At 41.0% G+C, this 16,377-nt stretch overlaps 1 protein-coding gene across 2 annotated transcripts in view; it reads left to right on the forward strand.

Annotated features, from left to right (window-relative positions):
- Positions 1-16,377, forward strand: part of lin7a (lin-7 homolog A (C. elegans)) — a 37,141-nt gene that overhangs the window by 10,096 nt on the left and 10,668 nt on the right. Inside the window, exons 2-5 of one of the 2 annotated variants that reach the window (XM_015028926.1) lie at positions 1,964-2,082; positions 9,384-9,455; positions 13,592-13,801; positions 14,199-14,410. In XM_015028926.1, coding sequence (XP_014884412.1) covers positions 1,964-2,082; positions 9,384-9,455; positions 13,592-13,801; positions 14,199-14,410 — 613 coding nt within the window. Of the gene's footprint in view, positions 1-1,963; positions 2,083-9,383; positions 9,456-13,591; positions 13,802-14,198; positions 14,415-16,377 lie in introns of both variants that reach the window. The other variant, XM_015028934.1, reaches the window with a different exon arrangement.

Raw genomic sequence — 16,377 nt, forward strand, 5'->3', positions numbered from 1 at the left:
GTTTGAAAAAATTAGTTTGTAAATTAATAATCATGCTAAGCCTGGTGTGGATGAAAGGATCTGAACTCTCCCTCTTGAATTTGCACATCTTCTCTGAGTCTGATGATGCAAACGGGAGTTCCCGATTGCCCTATTTTAACTCGGAAAGCTTATATCCAGAAACGTCCAGCTGTCATTTATGATCAGCAATAAAAAAATAATATTTGCAATACCCGTCTCTGAAGTTCTGTGCAGGGTCTTGATGCCGATTATGTAAAGTGTGTTAATGAGCAGAAAGAGGCAGACAGAAAAATACATCTCGCTGGCCTTTCACCTTTGTTTAATGAGACAGAAATGCTCACAACACTCCCAGACAGCTTTGCCCTTGGTGCTTGGAAGCCCGCCAGCTCATTAAGAGCTTTTGAGAATAAGAGTTTTTTGGATTTTGAGAGAAAGGGTTAAAAATATGACCCTTTTACCTCGATTGAAAGTATTATTACTACAAATCTCATCGAAATCCTTCTTTACCCAGATGATATCAGTTTAGCTCATGCTGGTCAGCTGCAGGCGTATCTTTTTTTTATTTTCACGCAGAGTTTCGGGCGTCTCTCTCTGACATTTTCCGCTCCCAGCAGTGAGTCGTCGGAGCTGCACGTGGTTCTGAAAAACAACAGGAGTTTTTCACGGCTACCTTCTGACCCACAGACCTTGCTGTGAGCAGTTTTCCCTCAGACTACATCATGCAGGGGAAACAGTCTGTAAAACGGTCTGAAACCCTATTGCTATTGAAGTCCTTCAAAGAGGAGCAGAATGTTACTTAGCCGTATGACTGCAGGGGCTAAAGCAACCAAAGCCATCTGCACAGTTTTACGCCGAAAGTCGAATGTGAGGATCCATTACAGGAAGGATATAACTTCATGTATTGTTAAAATTTCCACCATATGCTCTGTGATTCAGAACAGAAAGTGTTAAACAGATCTTTCGCAGTAATTCAAACTGGCTGTAATAAAAGGCAGGTTCAAATGGGCCATTACAAAGGGTCATAAATAATCTGGCACATATTCACACAGGGATGTAGAGGTCAAAAGAATCAACTGGACTGAGAAAAATCAGACTAAACGACTAGACTGTTTTGTCCTGGACTGATCTTCTGCTCAGCAACTCAGTTTTATTCATGCATCTACTGAAAGTCAGTTAGAGTTTGTTAAACCAAAACACAGAAACATACAAATGGGAAGAATAGTTAAATGCTTTTCTCTCTGTGGTGTGTATTCTGCAGGTTGCAATGGTGACTTACGCAACTTGATAGAAAGAATAAGAATAAGGTTCCACCAATACAAGGAAAGCAAAGCAATATATAAAACATGTGTTGACTGCTTAATTAAAAGCAAAAAATGTGCTGAAGTCTCTGGGGAATTGTGGTTTTGGATGATATTTTTAGTTAATTAGCAGATTATGCAATGATGGATTTCTAAGATTTAGCCTCTTTAAGTGTTTTGTGAGTCTGAGCGAAGGCCAGCATACCTTTTCAGCTCCGTGTCATTTATCTCATGTTTTGCGATTCGCATTTAATTGTTCGTGATTTCTTTCCGATCTTCATCCGTTTTCCCTTTGACCAACGTAAATCAAGTTGTCAGGCTACGTCAGCAGGCACAGAAGAGCGAAGTTGGTAGCCTCACAATTTTCAGGAAGAGTAAACTTTAAATTAAACCCTTTCCCTTGTTCTGCTCCCTGTCATTTTGTGAATAAACCTGAGTCAATGCAAATGATTCACAGATTTCATTCCTACTCCATCATCCTTGCAATTGCCAGCTTTGACCGAGTCTATTTCCACTATAGCATCCATTGATTCGCTCCAGCGCCTTTGTCATTGCTGTGCTGTTAATGTAATTGACTTTTTTTTTTAAAACTCTCCCTCTTGCTAAGAGTGCCCACGCACATATATCCTCAATTATAACCAATTCTGCGTTCCTCCTCCTGCCAGATGTTGCCCGGGCGATCGAGCTGCTGGAGAAGCTGCAGGAATCAGGAGACGTTCCCGGCCATAAGCTGCAGTCTCTGAAGAAGGTTCTGCAGAGCGAGTTCTGCACAGCAATCAGAGAGGTGAGGCAGGACTTCTCCTTTTGCTGGTGACCTTACTCACACCACACCTCCCTATTAAAGCACACTACTCTTTTACTGATTGTCCTCAGTGTTGGGATGATTTTTGGTCACCTTTACAAAGACAATTCTTTAAAAATGTGTTTTGTAGAGAGAAGTGGTAATATTCAGGCTCAGTGGTTATTTGAAAGAGAGATGTATTGGACTTTGGGGAAAAAAGGCTTTAGGTCCTTTAATTATTGCTTAGCAAGTTTATGACTGCTGCTGCAACATACAATTGAAAAAAAAAAAGTTGATTAGATGTCAAACAATTGTAAAATAGAAAAAGACAAAATAACTGAGCAAATTAATCATTTTGCTTTTGTTTGCCATTAAATTGGGTATTTACCCATTTTATAATTAGATTAAGTCCAATTTGCACATTTTTGAATTTAAGAAACTTAAATGAAACAGCAAAGCTTGATTTATTGTTCCAGTTAGGAAAAAAAACACAGATAAATTCAGAGATTATGTTCGCCTGCGTGTTTATGAAATGTGTTTGACGTTTCACTCTCCTTACGGTGAATGTTGTTGCTGCTCTTCCTGATATTTGTCACATTTTTGAGCATCTTTTCTGTATTTATTTTCACAAAGATATGTGGCTTTAAGTAAATTACAACTCCGCACCTCTTTTTACAGATTTGACGCTGTAGCATAAGCGACATATGTCTTGTTCTGATCATTATAAATCATAGAATTGTATCACACATGTACAACATGGAGTTTATATACTATATAAATGAAGTACTACTTCTTGTGCTATTGTAGACAGGCAGTCTGTACAGATAAAGATTCATTCACCTCAAGGTGCTCCAGCGGCAGGACAGCCTGACCTATTTTGTAATGAACCCAGCTAAAAAGTATTTGACCACTTTGGGACATGAAAAAACACAAAACAGATGTCTGTCATGAGTGACACATTTCATAGATGTGAGAGAAATTGATATTTCAAGAACTCATTTTAGTTTTTTTAAGCTACATGGCGAGATAAGAAGTAGTTCAAGTTCTGTCTCAGAAGTTGAAGTTTTGTTTTACTCTAGTTGTGTTTCACTTCCAAGTTAGAAAGTGGCATTTGCTAGTTTTTGTGCTCAGGTTGATGACCAGGGTACCTATGATTAGCAATGTCCACTATAGTTATTCAAACACTAAAGGAACCTGCTTGGAATTCAAACTTAACTTGTGTGCGTCTGGTTTAACCAAACAGCTCGTTCCTGCACTTTTCATTTTATTTTGTGAGCACAGCAGCCATGTTTAATCGAAACTCGGCTTCACGGGGCATCATTTCATTTCTATGACTCTGATGGCAAAATTTCTAATTTCAGAGTCCAAATAGAGAAACCATAGGTTACATTTAATGCGTTTACGTAGCATCATCTGTTGCCGGTTTTAGCGGCTGTTGATGGAATTAGATGATCTGCAGTGTGGTAATTTCCAACCTGATTGAATACGCTATTAAAAAAAGTATGCATTATACCTTTAAGTCACTGCTGTGCAACATCAATCATGAAATGACTGAAGCATATTTAAAAAGTCAGATATTAATGGCAGAACCCTGGGGTTTATTTGATTATTTTATTTTTAACTGGTGGTAGGAAACTGTGCGATTTTAAAAAATTATTATTATAATTATAAAGGCTTGATAAGCTTCCCTTTAATTTTAATGAAGTTGCTTTTAATTTCCTTCTTCTGGAGCAAATCACTGAGTGAATTCTAAATCTTGCCTTTCCGTTTCCATTCGAGATCCGTCCAAAACGTCCCCCAGCTGATTCATGGCTATAACCTCATTCATCAACAGGACAGGCGTAAAAAGCAAACAGAAGCCTTTCTGCTCGTGCTGCCGCCACGCAGGCCCATAACCACAGATCCTGTATGTTTACTGTCCTGCCTGTTGTAATATACCATAGCATCTCACGGTGACACGAGTTTAAGAAGCAAACGGCAGCATTAGAGAGCAGGAAAACAGGTAACAGGCGCTGAAAAGGACTCTATCTGCAAGTTAATTACAAACAAAGTCAAAATGTAATTTGGAGCCGGATTGGTGGAGTCGATCAGTATGTTGGAGGGAGTTTCACATTATCCACCAAGTCGACCTTCCTCCAACCTTAGCCGGGTGCTTTACGCTCTCAGAACATGCAGCCACTATTAATTAAATTTAAGTTGTAATTTGGATAATGAGGAGAACCTAATAGACTTTACAACGAATCGGTGAACTCTTTGGAATTCACAGAATCCTGCATGTGCCGTTAAGTATTTATAATTGCCCTTATGGTTAAAGGGGCTTTTTTAAACTCTAACGTGAGATGTTTTACTGACTGCTGATGTGGGACATAAATTAGGGAGCAACATGTTTCAGAATTGACAGAAAACGGGTCTGGTTTCCATGCAAAGACACCATCGGCAGACTTATGATATTTTTAGGACTCGACACAAAGTGTTGGCAGCATGCAATGAAAGAATCCAGGATGCTGGGAGACTTGTGAATGAGGACTGTCTGGCTACGGAGTCGACTTCAACATTAAACAAATTGTTTGATTAGCATTTAAGGAAAAGTGCGTAGATTGCTCACAAACAGCGTTGGATCCTGCACTTGTTTTGTTTTTTTTGCGCCTCACCTACAGTGTGAAATGTCCCGACAGTTAAAATGAAGTCTAAAATCTATAAACAAGCTGATTTTTTATAAAAATCACAACTGTTTCACATTAATGAACATGTTTCCAATTCAAAAAGAGCCATATATATTCTATCAGAACATGAGATCAAACTTCCACCGCCGTCAAAGTGACATAAAGGAGCACAGAACTGGCCCTTTCCTCTCGCAGAGCCCGGCTCGGCTCCGTGTCAGCTCAACCCCGGCGCGTCTTGGCACCAGAGGCTCGGCCGACCGGTCTCGGTGCCAGGCACGGGAGAGCAACGACACGGAGACTCAAAAACCCCCGACAACAGCAGCAGCAGCAGGCTGACCAGCAGCAGTCGCAATGAGCTTCACCCGACTAAACGCAGTCGCCAGGGAAACCAGCAGCGGTTCTCAGAGAGCTGCAGCGACGAAGGTTATGAAGAAAAACTAATTGGTTACAGAAGGAAACTGACTTCTGCATTTTACAATTCATTGCAATTGCTAAACAAATTTGATAAAATCTTTAAAAAACGAGCAGATCCATCATTCTCCTCGTTTTTATTGCATTTATTTGCTGAATGAGAAGAAAGCTAATCAGACTTTTTTCCAGGGAGGTGTTGTCTTTTCTTAGTCTTAAAAGCCGACAGGATGGAGTCACTAATCATGTCTTTAGATCAACTCCAAAATCCTGTCTGCGTTTTTTTTTTACTGGCGAGGCAGAAAAATGTGCAAAACACGACTCCGCCCTGTTAAAGATGACAAGCTGGCCGTCAATATGAAGAATGACGAGCAGGAAAAGAGCAGCCTCAGCAGCGTTTGGGCAAATGACAAAGAGATGGAGTCTGATGGTCGTCTTTCCATGCCACGCTCTGCAATGACAGGAAGGGCGGGGGAAGCCTTTCACGTGCCGTAGTCGCGCTGCATCACTAGGAGCGAGTCCTCAGGGTCAATCAGCCTTGCAAATGGGATGGGAAGGACGCAAATCGAGATGACTGGAGGAGCTAACCTGCTAGAAATGATAGATTAGAGGAAATCGGGGCGATGATATGCGAGTCCCACCCCAGAAACGTTGGAACTGGCAGAGTCATTTGGTGAACAAAATCTCTTTTCATCTTTAAAGCCTCAGATTGGTTTTTAATCTCAGATTTTTCTAATTAGTACACTTGTTAGACCACCACAGTTTGTTAACAGTGTGTGTTTCTTACTGAGCTAATGTTTAAACAGAACAAGCAATTCTCTAACAAATTCAAAGCAAGCGAACATTACTCTGCTGAACCCTTTTAAAATCTTTTCTCTTTGCGTTGTAGCAATTTAAAGATCCGTCATTAATCATAATGTGAAATTGTATGTGAGTAACGACGCATTTTTGAGTTGAAATTTTTTGTGAAAGGCACCATGTTGCTCAGTTTGGACAAGAGAGAGTCTGAGCTTGGCCGTCTGCTTCTGAAAATCTTCACTGTGTCATGATGTGGTTAGAGAAAACTGGCAAAAAACGGGAGTTCTCCAACAATGAGGTAAAGTATGAAGTATAGACAGCGTAACGGAGGAATCCAACAAAACCTGGAGCTTAAATACTGAGGCAGGGTTGAAAACTAAAAGATAAGTTAATCAGAGGAGATGTGGAACAGCAGGCAAACGAGGAAAAGGCTTATTAACGCTGTTACTAAGACTAAAGGAACTACAAACCAAGGGGAAAAAACTAACACAGATTTAAGAAATAAATCCAAACACACAAAGAAAGGAGTGAAAAATAAACTAAGAAATTTAACAGAAAGGAATAAACAAACATGACAACAATAAACCTGAAATGAAGAGGGAAAATAATCGACACACGCAATAATAAAGACCAAAATCTAAGCACCCAAGAATCGTAATGCACTAAAACACACTGCAGATTTGCATAAATTCAAGTCAGAGGGAATTTCACAGCATTCTCAAAGTACAGAACTATTTGCAGAGGGGGGAAAAAAGACCTTCTGCGGAAGGTGGTGAACATTTTAGCTATTCAGAAGAAAAAGAAAACAACTGCACCTGCAGGATTTACAACAAAAAGAATCACCTGGGACGAAGATCCTTCTGTATTGAATTCTGCTGATAAGGCCTGGAGTTCATGAACGTATTATGTACAGTCTCATGTCTTCTCTCAACCCTGTTCTTCATTTTGTGCTCCACAGATTTACTGTTTATTTTACTGACTGCAGGCAGCAAAGCAAACAGGAATACGTCTCATCTAAACCACCGACTGCCAAAAACAGCAATGAACCGACTTAATAAAGCAGAGATGTTTTCATCAAAAGAAGCAACACATAGTGTGGCGTGCCTCAGCGTAAAGGGTTAGATGCAGTCCACATGTTCAGACCGCTTATCCACCTCCACACACCAAATACACTCATGTTGCACGGAGGGAAGAAAACTTGGCAGCATGTCAAAACTCAAAACTGTAATCTCTTGCTGGTGATTTCAACTCCTTCCCAGATCAAAAGGGTTTAAAATTGTGGAAAAAAACTTATAAATTCATACAACCTGAATAACGCAACACCTACCAAAGAAATGGCATGTGGGTGTTATAAAATTAGAGGTTGGTGATGCACCCAGTGAGACCAGAAAGTCTCCCGTTCTTGGCGTTATTGCCGTTGTGTTCGCTGCCGTGCCACCTTTCCTCAGACAGCAGATACCAAGTATTGCGTAAGCTTTATCTGTGGCATTCCTGTCATGCTTGAACGGGACCGCTAATAAACATTTTGCACAATCGAGACGGAGGTTTAAAGGCGCTAAAGGCATTACGGTAACAGCTAGATGAAGCTGCCGTCGTTTTGGCGAAAGTGGAGCTGGTGAGAAGCAGATAAATAGCTCTAAATGGTGTCAACGATTGGGTTTCAAAGAAAGGGATTAAAAGAAACGGAATAATAGGCTGCATATGAAGTAGAAAGAAAGACAAGCCTTTCATTTGATTTAAAAAGCTGAGCTCAGCCTCAAAAAGTGCAGAGGTGGAAAAGACCTCAAGGAAAAAAAAAAGTGGTATTTTGAAACTATGTGCATGTGTGAACTGCCGGGCTCGTTTTCTCGCAGAGAGCCGTAAACTCAACAGAATGTGTTGCGGTCTGAGATGAAGAGCTGCGCACTCAAAAAGCCGCTCATTTGGTCTTTGAGATCCATGGGCACACAAGCAGACAGAAGCTGGGGGATATGTTTTTCTCCCACTCCGAGATCCCAACACAAAAATATCTCAGCGTTTCTATCCTTTAAGTATACGTGTCTTTGATGATTCAGGAAACTGAGAGCTTTGTGATGTTGTACGTCAAAGCTGCCCGATCTGCTCGTTTCCGCTAAGCTGCTCGGCTCTGATGTGAAACACACAACGTCTCTGAGCAGGAGGAAAGTGATCGAAATCTGAATCCGGGCCACAAATCTAATATTCTGAGAAATGATCCATTTCATTATTTTCAACACATTTTGCCTGGCTCGCTTGCTTAATTGACTGCAACTGATACGAGTGTAATTTTAAAGCACTAGGATGTGCCGAGGCGCAGAATCGTTCGGAATGTTCTAATCTTTTGCGAAATGTACGTTTTTAATCAAGTTGGTTGCACCGGCTCAGCAAATCCCATCCGAGCTGCGAGGTTTTACCATCGGCTCATCAATCATTTTTAAACTTCTGCATCTATCCAACTCAGACTGCTCATCCGATAACAGCAGCGATGGATACATCAATTTTCACTGCTACATTTATCTACTGAAGTCTGATGAAGCAGCAGCACCGTGTGTTTAAAGCCCAAATATTGCTGTGTAGAAGTTTGGTTAAAAATCAGCAAAAGTAGATAATTATTTAAATGTAGGAATTTTATTCAACTTCTCCGGTCAAAGTGTGTACATTATTATCCCACTGTGTGTGCCATTTTTACTAATTGTGCACAGTTCTTCCTTATTCTACAGCCTCTTGTATTTGATGTTCCCATAAAATGTCTCTGCATGCTTCAACTTGTCTGCAACCTTTCTGCTTGCACACCAGAATTGAGGGGCAACAAAGAATATTTCTATTCTATTCTATTCTAATAAAAATACTGTAATTTTACTGCTATGTATTTAAAACCCAGCTTAATCAGCCTCAGTTTTTCAAGTTATTTAATTTGTAAATTAGTCTTGGAAGCCAGGATTTAACTGGAGAGGTCAGCCGTCTGCCTCGGTTCCATCTGCTTCATCAAACTGGCAGGAATCCTTTTATTTCTTCATTCAACTGGAAACTCAGCAACCCAAGTCAGTGGCCGAGGTCAAAAAACCACTTTCAGTCATGAAACACCAACTAAGAATAATCGAAGTGGATTTAAAACAGCTTTGCAAACAGCAGGCTTCCTGCCATGTTTACTAAAATTAAGACAGACGCAAAAATCAAACGACAATTTATAATGCATGGTGTGATGTTATCTAACAAACCTGCTTTTTTTAAGGCAAGACAATCATCCTGTTATTTAGATAATTAAATGTTTTAAAGGTATCATAGAACGCTATTCCCCCCCCATCAGTCAGATGGTTGCGGTGAAATCTGAGCCTGTGAGGCCAGCTGTGAAGGAAGTCGGTCGTAGAAAGTAGTGATTTTATGCTTTTTTTAAAGTCGTGTGTAATTACACCGCACGTCTGTCTTCGTTTCCTCCAGGTCTACCAGTACATGCACGAAACGATCACAGTGAACGGCTGCCCGGAGTACCAGGCGAGAGCCACGGCGAAGGTAAGGACCGCTCTGGAGGGTTACCGCGACGACGGCCGTTGTTTGAAACCAAAACGGCACGCTTTGTAGCCGAGAGTCTCACATAATGACCGGAGAATTATCTGTAAATCACATTAGCCGGCGATATCTTCACCAGTAGCCATTTGGAACGAAATTAACAAACTAGCCTCCTTCTTAATGACCCTCATTAGGAGAATGTGTGTAATTGGGCCAAAGCATAAGTGGCTGCACCAAGGGCTACGTGCTGACATCAAATGATAAAGCGCTATCTTAGGTATTTCAGTACCTGAGGAACATTTGATCCCCTCAAAAAATAAAAATAAAATAAAAAAATCTGCAGATGCAAATTAATAACAGGAGTCACCCTGCTGTATTAGCCAAAAATCATGAACATCCTACTGAACTGACGAAGATGAATGAAGAAAAGGATTTAAAACGGGGATTCAGTCCATGAATTCATGATGCTTAAACATTTCAGAGAACAAGACTCATACTGCATCACAGTGTTTCTGTAGGAGTTAACAAAAGTTAATGTGTTAAAGAATGGCCTAGTTCAAGTTCAGTACTAAGGCCATGACAGAATCTCTGGATAACGGTGCTCACAGTGTCTAAAACTAACTGAGTTTTAACTATTTTGCCAAGAAGAAACGGCAACAAATTCTGTCTAGATGTGCAATGCTGGCAGAGACAAATCCCCAAAGACCTGCTGCTGATTATTCACTTATCCACTGTGTAAAATGTCAATGAATTACACTGGATTTTATGGTTGTAATAGTGATTAAATGAAGAAGAGTTTAAAGAGCAATCAAACGTTTGCCAGGCATTTCTGCATAAAGTCCAGAGGAACACTTGAAGCTATTCTATCCGTTTTCTCGTCAAATAATGGACTGAGGATTCCAGCTCTACTGAACCAAACTGAAAAGCTCAAGCATTATCAGTAAATGACGAAGAGACCTTATGCTTAAAGAAGCTACCAATGAATAACAGGTTCACTACTGTCACTTAAAATATGGCTGGGGGTTCGTGGGGTTGAACATAAAGACAGGTGAAGGCAGAACGTTGAAGGAAGGGACGCTCGGGAATAACGGCTGCTGGCTGAATATGAAGCAGACAGACTGGCAGGTCTGATTCCAGTCAAAGCTCTGGGAATAGCTGAGCTGTGAGCAGTAGAGCAACAATACTCATCGGATAGGATTAATTAAAATGCCTCAAAAAACAGACATGGTTTAAAAAGCTCATCATGAAAGCAAAAAAAGTCTGAAAGGAAAACTGAGGGGGGGAAAAAAACGAACCGGCTGTACTGAAATGCTGCTGATTTGATGATTAAATGGCAGAGAGGTGTGTGGGTTGAGAACGGCCACACAAACACATGCACACGCCAACACAAATAATGGGCTCCTCCACCCACAATGAAACCAGATTAGCTCAAATCACAGGGCAGCGAAAATGACCGAGAAGCTGAAACCACCTTTGAAAATCAGCTGCCATTTGGATTTTAGACATAATCTCAAAGATGAAAGTAACATTTCCTTTGTATTTTCAAATCTGTTTGCACTTACATAACATCCATCTCACTCTCTGACACCAGATGTCTTTGTTTTACCATCATTGGTAGCTTTACATACCCGGTGCACAAACAGGGACCAAACCCCAGAGACTTTAAAGCAAAGAGATGAAGGTGTCTGAGGTTTTATGTGAAGCAGAGGGAGAGGATAGTGAAAGTAGGCAAAAACATGAAATAAGAGCCAGGCTCAGTGTCCCTCATTAGTTCGGGGTCCAGCTGAGTCTACTCCTCTTCAACACATCGTGATAAGTGGGTGGAAGGAGTGGAAAGGCTGGAAGAGCAAAACAAAGAAAGTGTGTCTGAGTATGAATGCAGTTAAAATTAGTCTGAAAGCTTTAAATAACAAGAGCTGCTCAGTTAGTTTCTTATTTGTCCATTAAAAATCACATTCACACTTGAGTTCAAGTAATGTTACGAGTGAGGGGGCAAGGAAGGGGTTAACCCACGACCGTGCGTTACTAAGCAACTCAAATACATCAACGTAAGACTCCTCGAGGCGTCGTTACTCCATTTGACTGTTGTGCTGAAATAAGCCGTTTTATTTAACGTCTCAATTAAAACCAGGCTTCAGCACCAACCCTGGTCCATCACTGTGGAAAAACCCCAGCTGGAGCAAAGAAGCACCATCAGCCCTCTCTTCCTCGTCTCCGTCTGTCACATCTGATGTTCTCAGACGGATAAATTTTCTTTGGAACAGTCGTAAAAAAAAGACTCCCTGAAAGGAGAGTTTTTCCAGAAAGCTGCAGAGCCGATTACCTTTTGCTTTTTGTGAAACCGTGTTGAATGAGATGAAAATGGCGAGCGTCCAGAAACAGCCGACTGGAAAGCAAAACGAAATGCATTGCAAACTGGAGTTGTTGCTAGAAATTGAATTGCAAACAAAAAAAAAAAAATCCTTTATTGACCTTGTTTGATTTTTTTTCTGCCTCCTAAGTATTTCACGAAGCAAAGACAGCAAATCTCTTGGCAGTTCAGACCTGTGTTTAACCTGAACATCCCTCTTTTAGGGCCTCATTAATCCAATCGATCACTCATTGGTATTTTTTCAGGAAAAAAGAGAGAGAGAGAGAGAGAGAGAGATGGAGGCTAAAAATAAAGTGATACTCTAAGCTATACTTGCATGTACAGTGCAGGGTGTCTGTCCTCCGGCAAGCCTTTCATTTAAATCCCTCCTGTGTTCGGGAGGCGCCGGCCATCTGCCAGATTATGTTTTTGTTTGCACAAACCCAGATAAAGTTGTGAAGGTCGATGCGCTGCGAGTTCTGGGAGGCGACGGTGTGCATGCTGAGAAGCAGCCTTCACGGTGGGACGCGGAGGGCGAAAGAGGAGACGCAGACAAAGACATGGCGGAGAACAGAGAGGAAAACAGGAGGAAGGGGCATTTGCTACGTTTTTTGATCGCTGCAATAAAACAGGCTGCAGGGGGGGAAGAGAGATAATTTAGGGAAACAGTTTCACCGGAAATTAATTTGGATCTGGACACTCTGGGGATTGAAGTATGAGCAAAGACTGGCAAGCTGTGGCGCCTCAAAGTAGATGGGACATCTGCAAAAATTTGACACACCCCTCCTTTATGTTTTTAACATTGTAATGATGTCTCAGCTGTGATAAACGGTGCTGACTTAACACAGAAGCTCCCATGGAAAACAGTGGGAAAGGAGTGTCTCTTTCAGTGTATTTCTGCCATTAACTTCCCTAGGCTCGGCTAAAAAGATCCATGGCGCTTTGTTCTGAAAGCGAAAGGCTTGCGGTTCAAAGGAACCCCACAGCTGGTGGAGATAACGAGGGGGAAAGCTGTCTGGCAGCTTCATCGTCCTGAACTTAGATGTGCTAATCCATGTGCACAGAAAGCCTGAAACTTCTCACGTTGAATATAAAAACCCCCCCAGCCCTGACTAAACCCTGTCGCTTTGTCATAAAAAACATCTTTGAATGGCTGCGTCACACGTTTCACTTGATTTGGACTTTTTCGTAAAGCTTTCATGAACAGCGGCGGCTGTAGATGACGGTTATTAACAGCTGGACAAATATTCACATGCGAGCTGCATCACTGAAGCCTCAGACTGCCACCTGTCGGCTGGTGAAATTACAAAACAAGCTCCTTCGAAAGGTAGAAAAAACTCTACAAACGAAAGAAAGAAAAAAAAAACTTGTTTTAGTTTTTAAATACTGGTTTTATGTAGGGGGGAATTCCAGTTAGATGATTTGTCATCATGCGTCAGCGGCCACATTTAACTGGAACATTACTGTAATGCTCTAGTTCTTCGAAGCTTTTTGGTAATTTAGAAAAAAAAAAAAACGTATATACTTGACTTACATTCTTATTAATTGATCATTATTGCTTAAATCTAATGAAAACTCAAAATGATTTCTCTAGTAGTCACACATGTTTAACATGAGTTTATGGCTGAATATGATTAAAAATGTGTTTGTTACAATTCATGCATGTTTCACAAGAACTTCTAAACATAATATTTGATGCACATAAAGGATATTTGTGTGCAGCCCTACGTTACAACCAACCTCTGTTTAGCGGCTATTATTTTACTTTTTCTTTTCCTCTGTCCTTAAGGCCACAGTTGCAGCCTTTGCAGCCAGCGAAGGTCACTCTCACCCTCGGGTGGTGGAGCTTCCCAAAACAGAGGAAGGGTTGGGCTTTAACGTGATGGGCGGCAAGGAGCAGAACTCACCTATCTACATCTCCCGCATCATTCCTGGAGGCGTGGCCGAGAGACACGGTGGTCTAAAACGAGGGGACCAGCTGCTGTCTGTCAACGGCGTGGTAGGTCTGATCATCTTTTCAGTTTTACGCTGCATATAAAGACAGATACATTTTAGATAAGCTTCTCCATGCCGATTTATGGTTGTTGTTGTTTTGTTTTGTTTTTTCCTGTAAAAACAAATTCTGTCCTTTTACTGGTGCATTTTCATCAGCTTTTTATGAAGCATTTGATCTCAAGTCTGAGCAATTAGGAAAGCAGCTGCATGAAGGTCAAAATGCTGTGCATGTCCTGAGTGTGCAGTAGAAGCTTCCTTACTCACTAGAGCATTTATTAATAAAACAGACCGAGTCCGCCTGCTCATTCTCTCATAATCTGAAGCCGTTAACGTGAGAGGAGGTGTTTTTAAAAACATATTGAAACAGACACCTGTTCCGATCCCCCCGTTTCTCCCTGCAGAGCGTAGAAGGAGAGCATCACGAGAAAGCGGTGGAGCTGCTGAAAGCGGCCAAAGACAGCGTGAAGCTGGTGGTGCGCTACACGCCCAAAGTGCTGGAGGAGATGGAGGCGCGCTTCGAGAAGCTCCGCACGGCCCGGCGGCGTCAGCAGCAGCAGCTCCTGATGCAGCAGCAGCAGCAGCAGAATCTGGCTGCTCAGCAGAATCACATGTCGTAGGTGAGGCGCTTCATTACTTTAAGGGTGAGGGGTGGGGGGATCCAGCAGCATGCGTGGGTTTACGCCAAAGGTCTTAGAGTACCAACAGTCTGAAGTAGGGCTACAAAGTAGGGCCAAAAAACTATTTGAACTTTTATGTTATAACCCAATACTGATCACAGAATTGATTGAATTTGCCTAAATACATTAAAGTATGTCAGTGTTTTTGTTCCCCAAGTGTGAAAATTAATTTCCATAGATGTAGTGACCATTAGTCTTTTAAAAATTTCCTCTGTAACAAAAATTATTAGTCCTAACCTGAGATTTTTCAGGAAAATCTTGATACCACAGGGGCTAAAACTTGAAGCAGACAGAGCTCTGGTATTTTTTCTAAATATATCTCTGATTTGACACATCAGCTAGAGCAGGGGTGTCAAACTCAATTTCACCGAGGGCCACTTCAGCATATTGGCCCCCCTCAACGGGCCACATTGACGGTACAAATCAGGAGTGCATCCCTGCTAAAACACACCCAGACAAAAGGTTGACCTCCCTCATTCAGTTCTGTAGAGGCTTATAATGAGTCGATGGTCCAGGTGTGTTAGAGAAGGAACCATCTAAAGCTCTGGAAAACTAGACTAGGGCACCTCTAGCATAAATGTATAAAAATACAATGTTAAAAATAAATTAAACACCACCTCATATTGTTAAATAACTGATTTTATGTATTGAAGTTTTAAATATTACATTTGAGTTTCCATGGATGTAAAATTACTGCTCAGTTTAAAAATTACAATATTTAAATCAGTGTTTAAAGGTAAGCAAACAAATAATAAAAACAAGTCACATGGGCAGACATTATAGACTTTACGCAAAGATTTAGTCTCAGAGGCAACTGAAACCAATTAATTTAAAAATCCTTTCTGAATATCATCTCATGGTCTCTGAACTAAATGCGTCTTTCTGACCGGAGCTGACAGAGTGTTGAAGAGTTATGGACCGGACGCTTTGGAGCGTCTGGTTAGGAAGCGCATTACAAACCTTTGGTTGAAATGTAGTTAGTAGTCAATTCATGCTCAAAACCTATTTTAAGTCAATCATCGGCCTATAAAATGCTGGGGGGCCACATGTGGCCCGCGGGCCTTGAGTTTGACATGTGCATTACGCCATGGAACTGCCAATTGGTAATTGAAGTAAAGTAGCTTTGATTTCAAAGAAGCCGACAATGAAGTCGATTGGCAAATGAACCATCACCAAAGAGGAAGGCTCTTGTCTCACTGCACCCCAAGAGATGCATAACCTACAAAAACCATTTCTGTCTGGTTTCGAACCAGAGACCTTTTGCATGTAAAGCAAACGTGATAACCACTACACTACAGGAACTGAACTTCGCTGCTCTGTTTCAGTTTGAGGTTCCAAAGTTGATGATGTGAGATGCAACATGACAATTTCAACTGAGGTTTGCACTCAGATGCCTGGATTCAGAGTACAGACCATGACCCCACAGACCCTTGTTGACCTTTAGTAAACACCTGTGATGAATAGAACATGCAAAATCTGTTTCTGTCTGGTTTCGAACCAGAAACCTTTTGCGTGTAAAGCCAACATGATAACCACTACACTACAGAAACTCAGGCTCTTTGCAGTGTTCCTGGTAGATGATCCACATTTTGTTAGAGACTAATACTTACAGATCCTCTCAGAGAGCACAGTAACTTGGTGAACAAACTGTCAGACTTATACTTGTGCCTAACTTGACATTGCAGTCCATAAACTAAGCCTGGGATCAAAAATTGTATTAAAGATGTCTTTAGCAGAGACAAATGGTTCTACAGAGACTTGGCTAAATGGCTATAAAATAAAATCAATCGTTGCAAATAAAAGATGGTTCAAAAATAAAATTACTTCACAATACAAAATCTCTGGAAAATAAAATATTATGTATGTTGCTTTGAAAAATATTAGAATATAAGCATTTTATCAA

Source organism: Poecilia latipinna, unplaced genomic scaffold, assembly GCF_001443285.1.
Source record: "Poecilia latipinna isolate Pla-1442-1.1 unplaced genomic scaffold, P_latipinna-1.0 Scaffold9, whole genome shotgun sequence".
Lineage (NCBI taxonomy): Eukaryota > Metazoa > Chordata > Actinopteri > Cyprinodontiformes > Poeciliidae > Poecilia > Poecilia latipinna.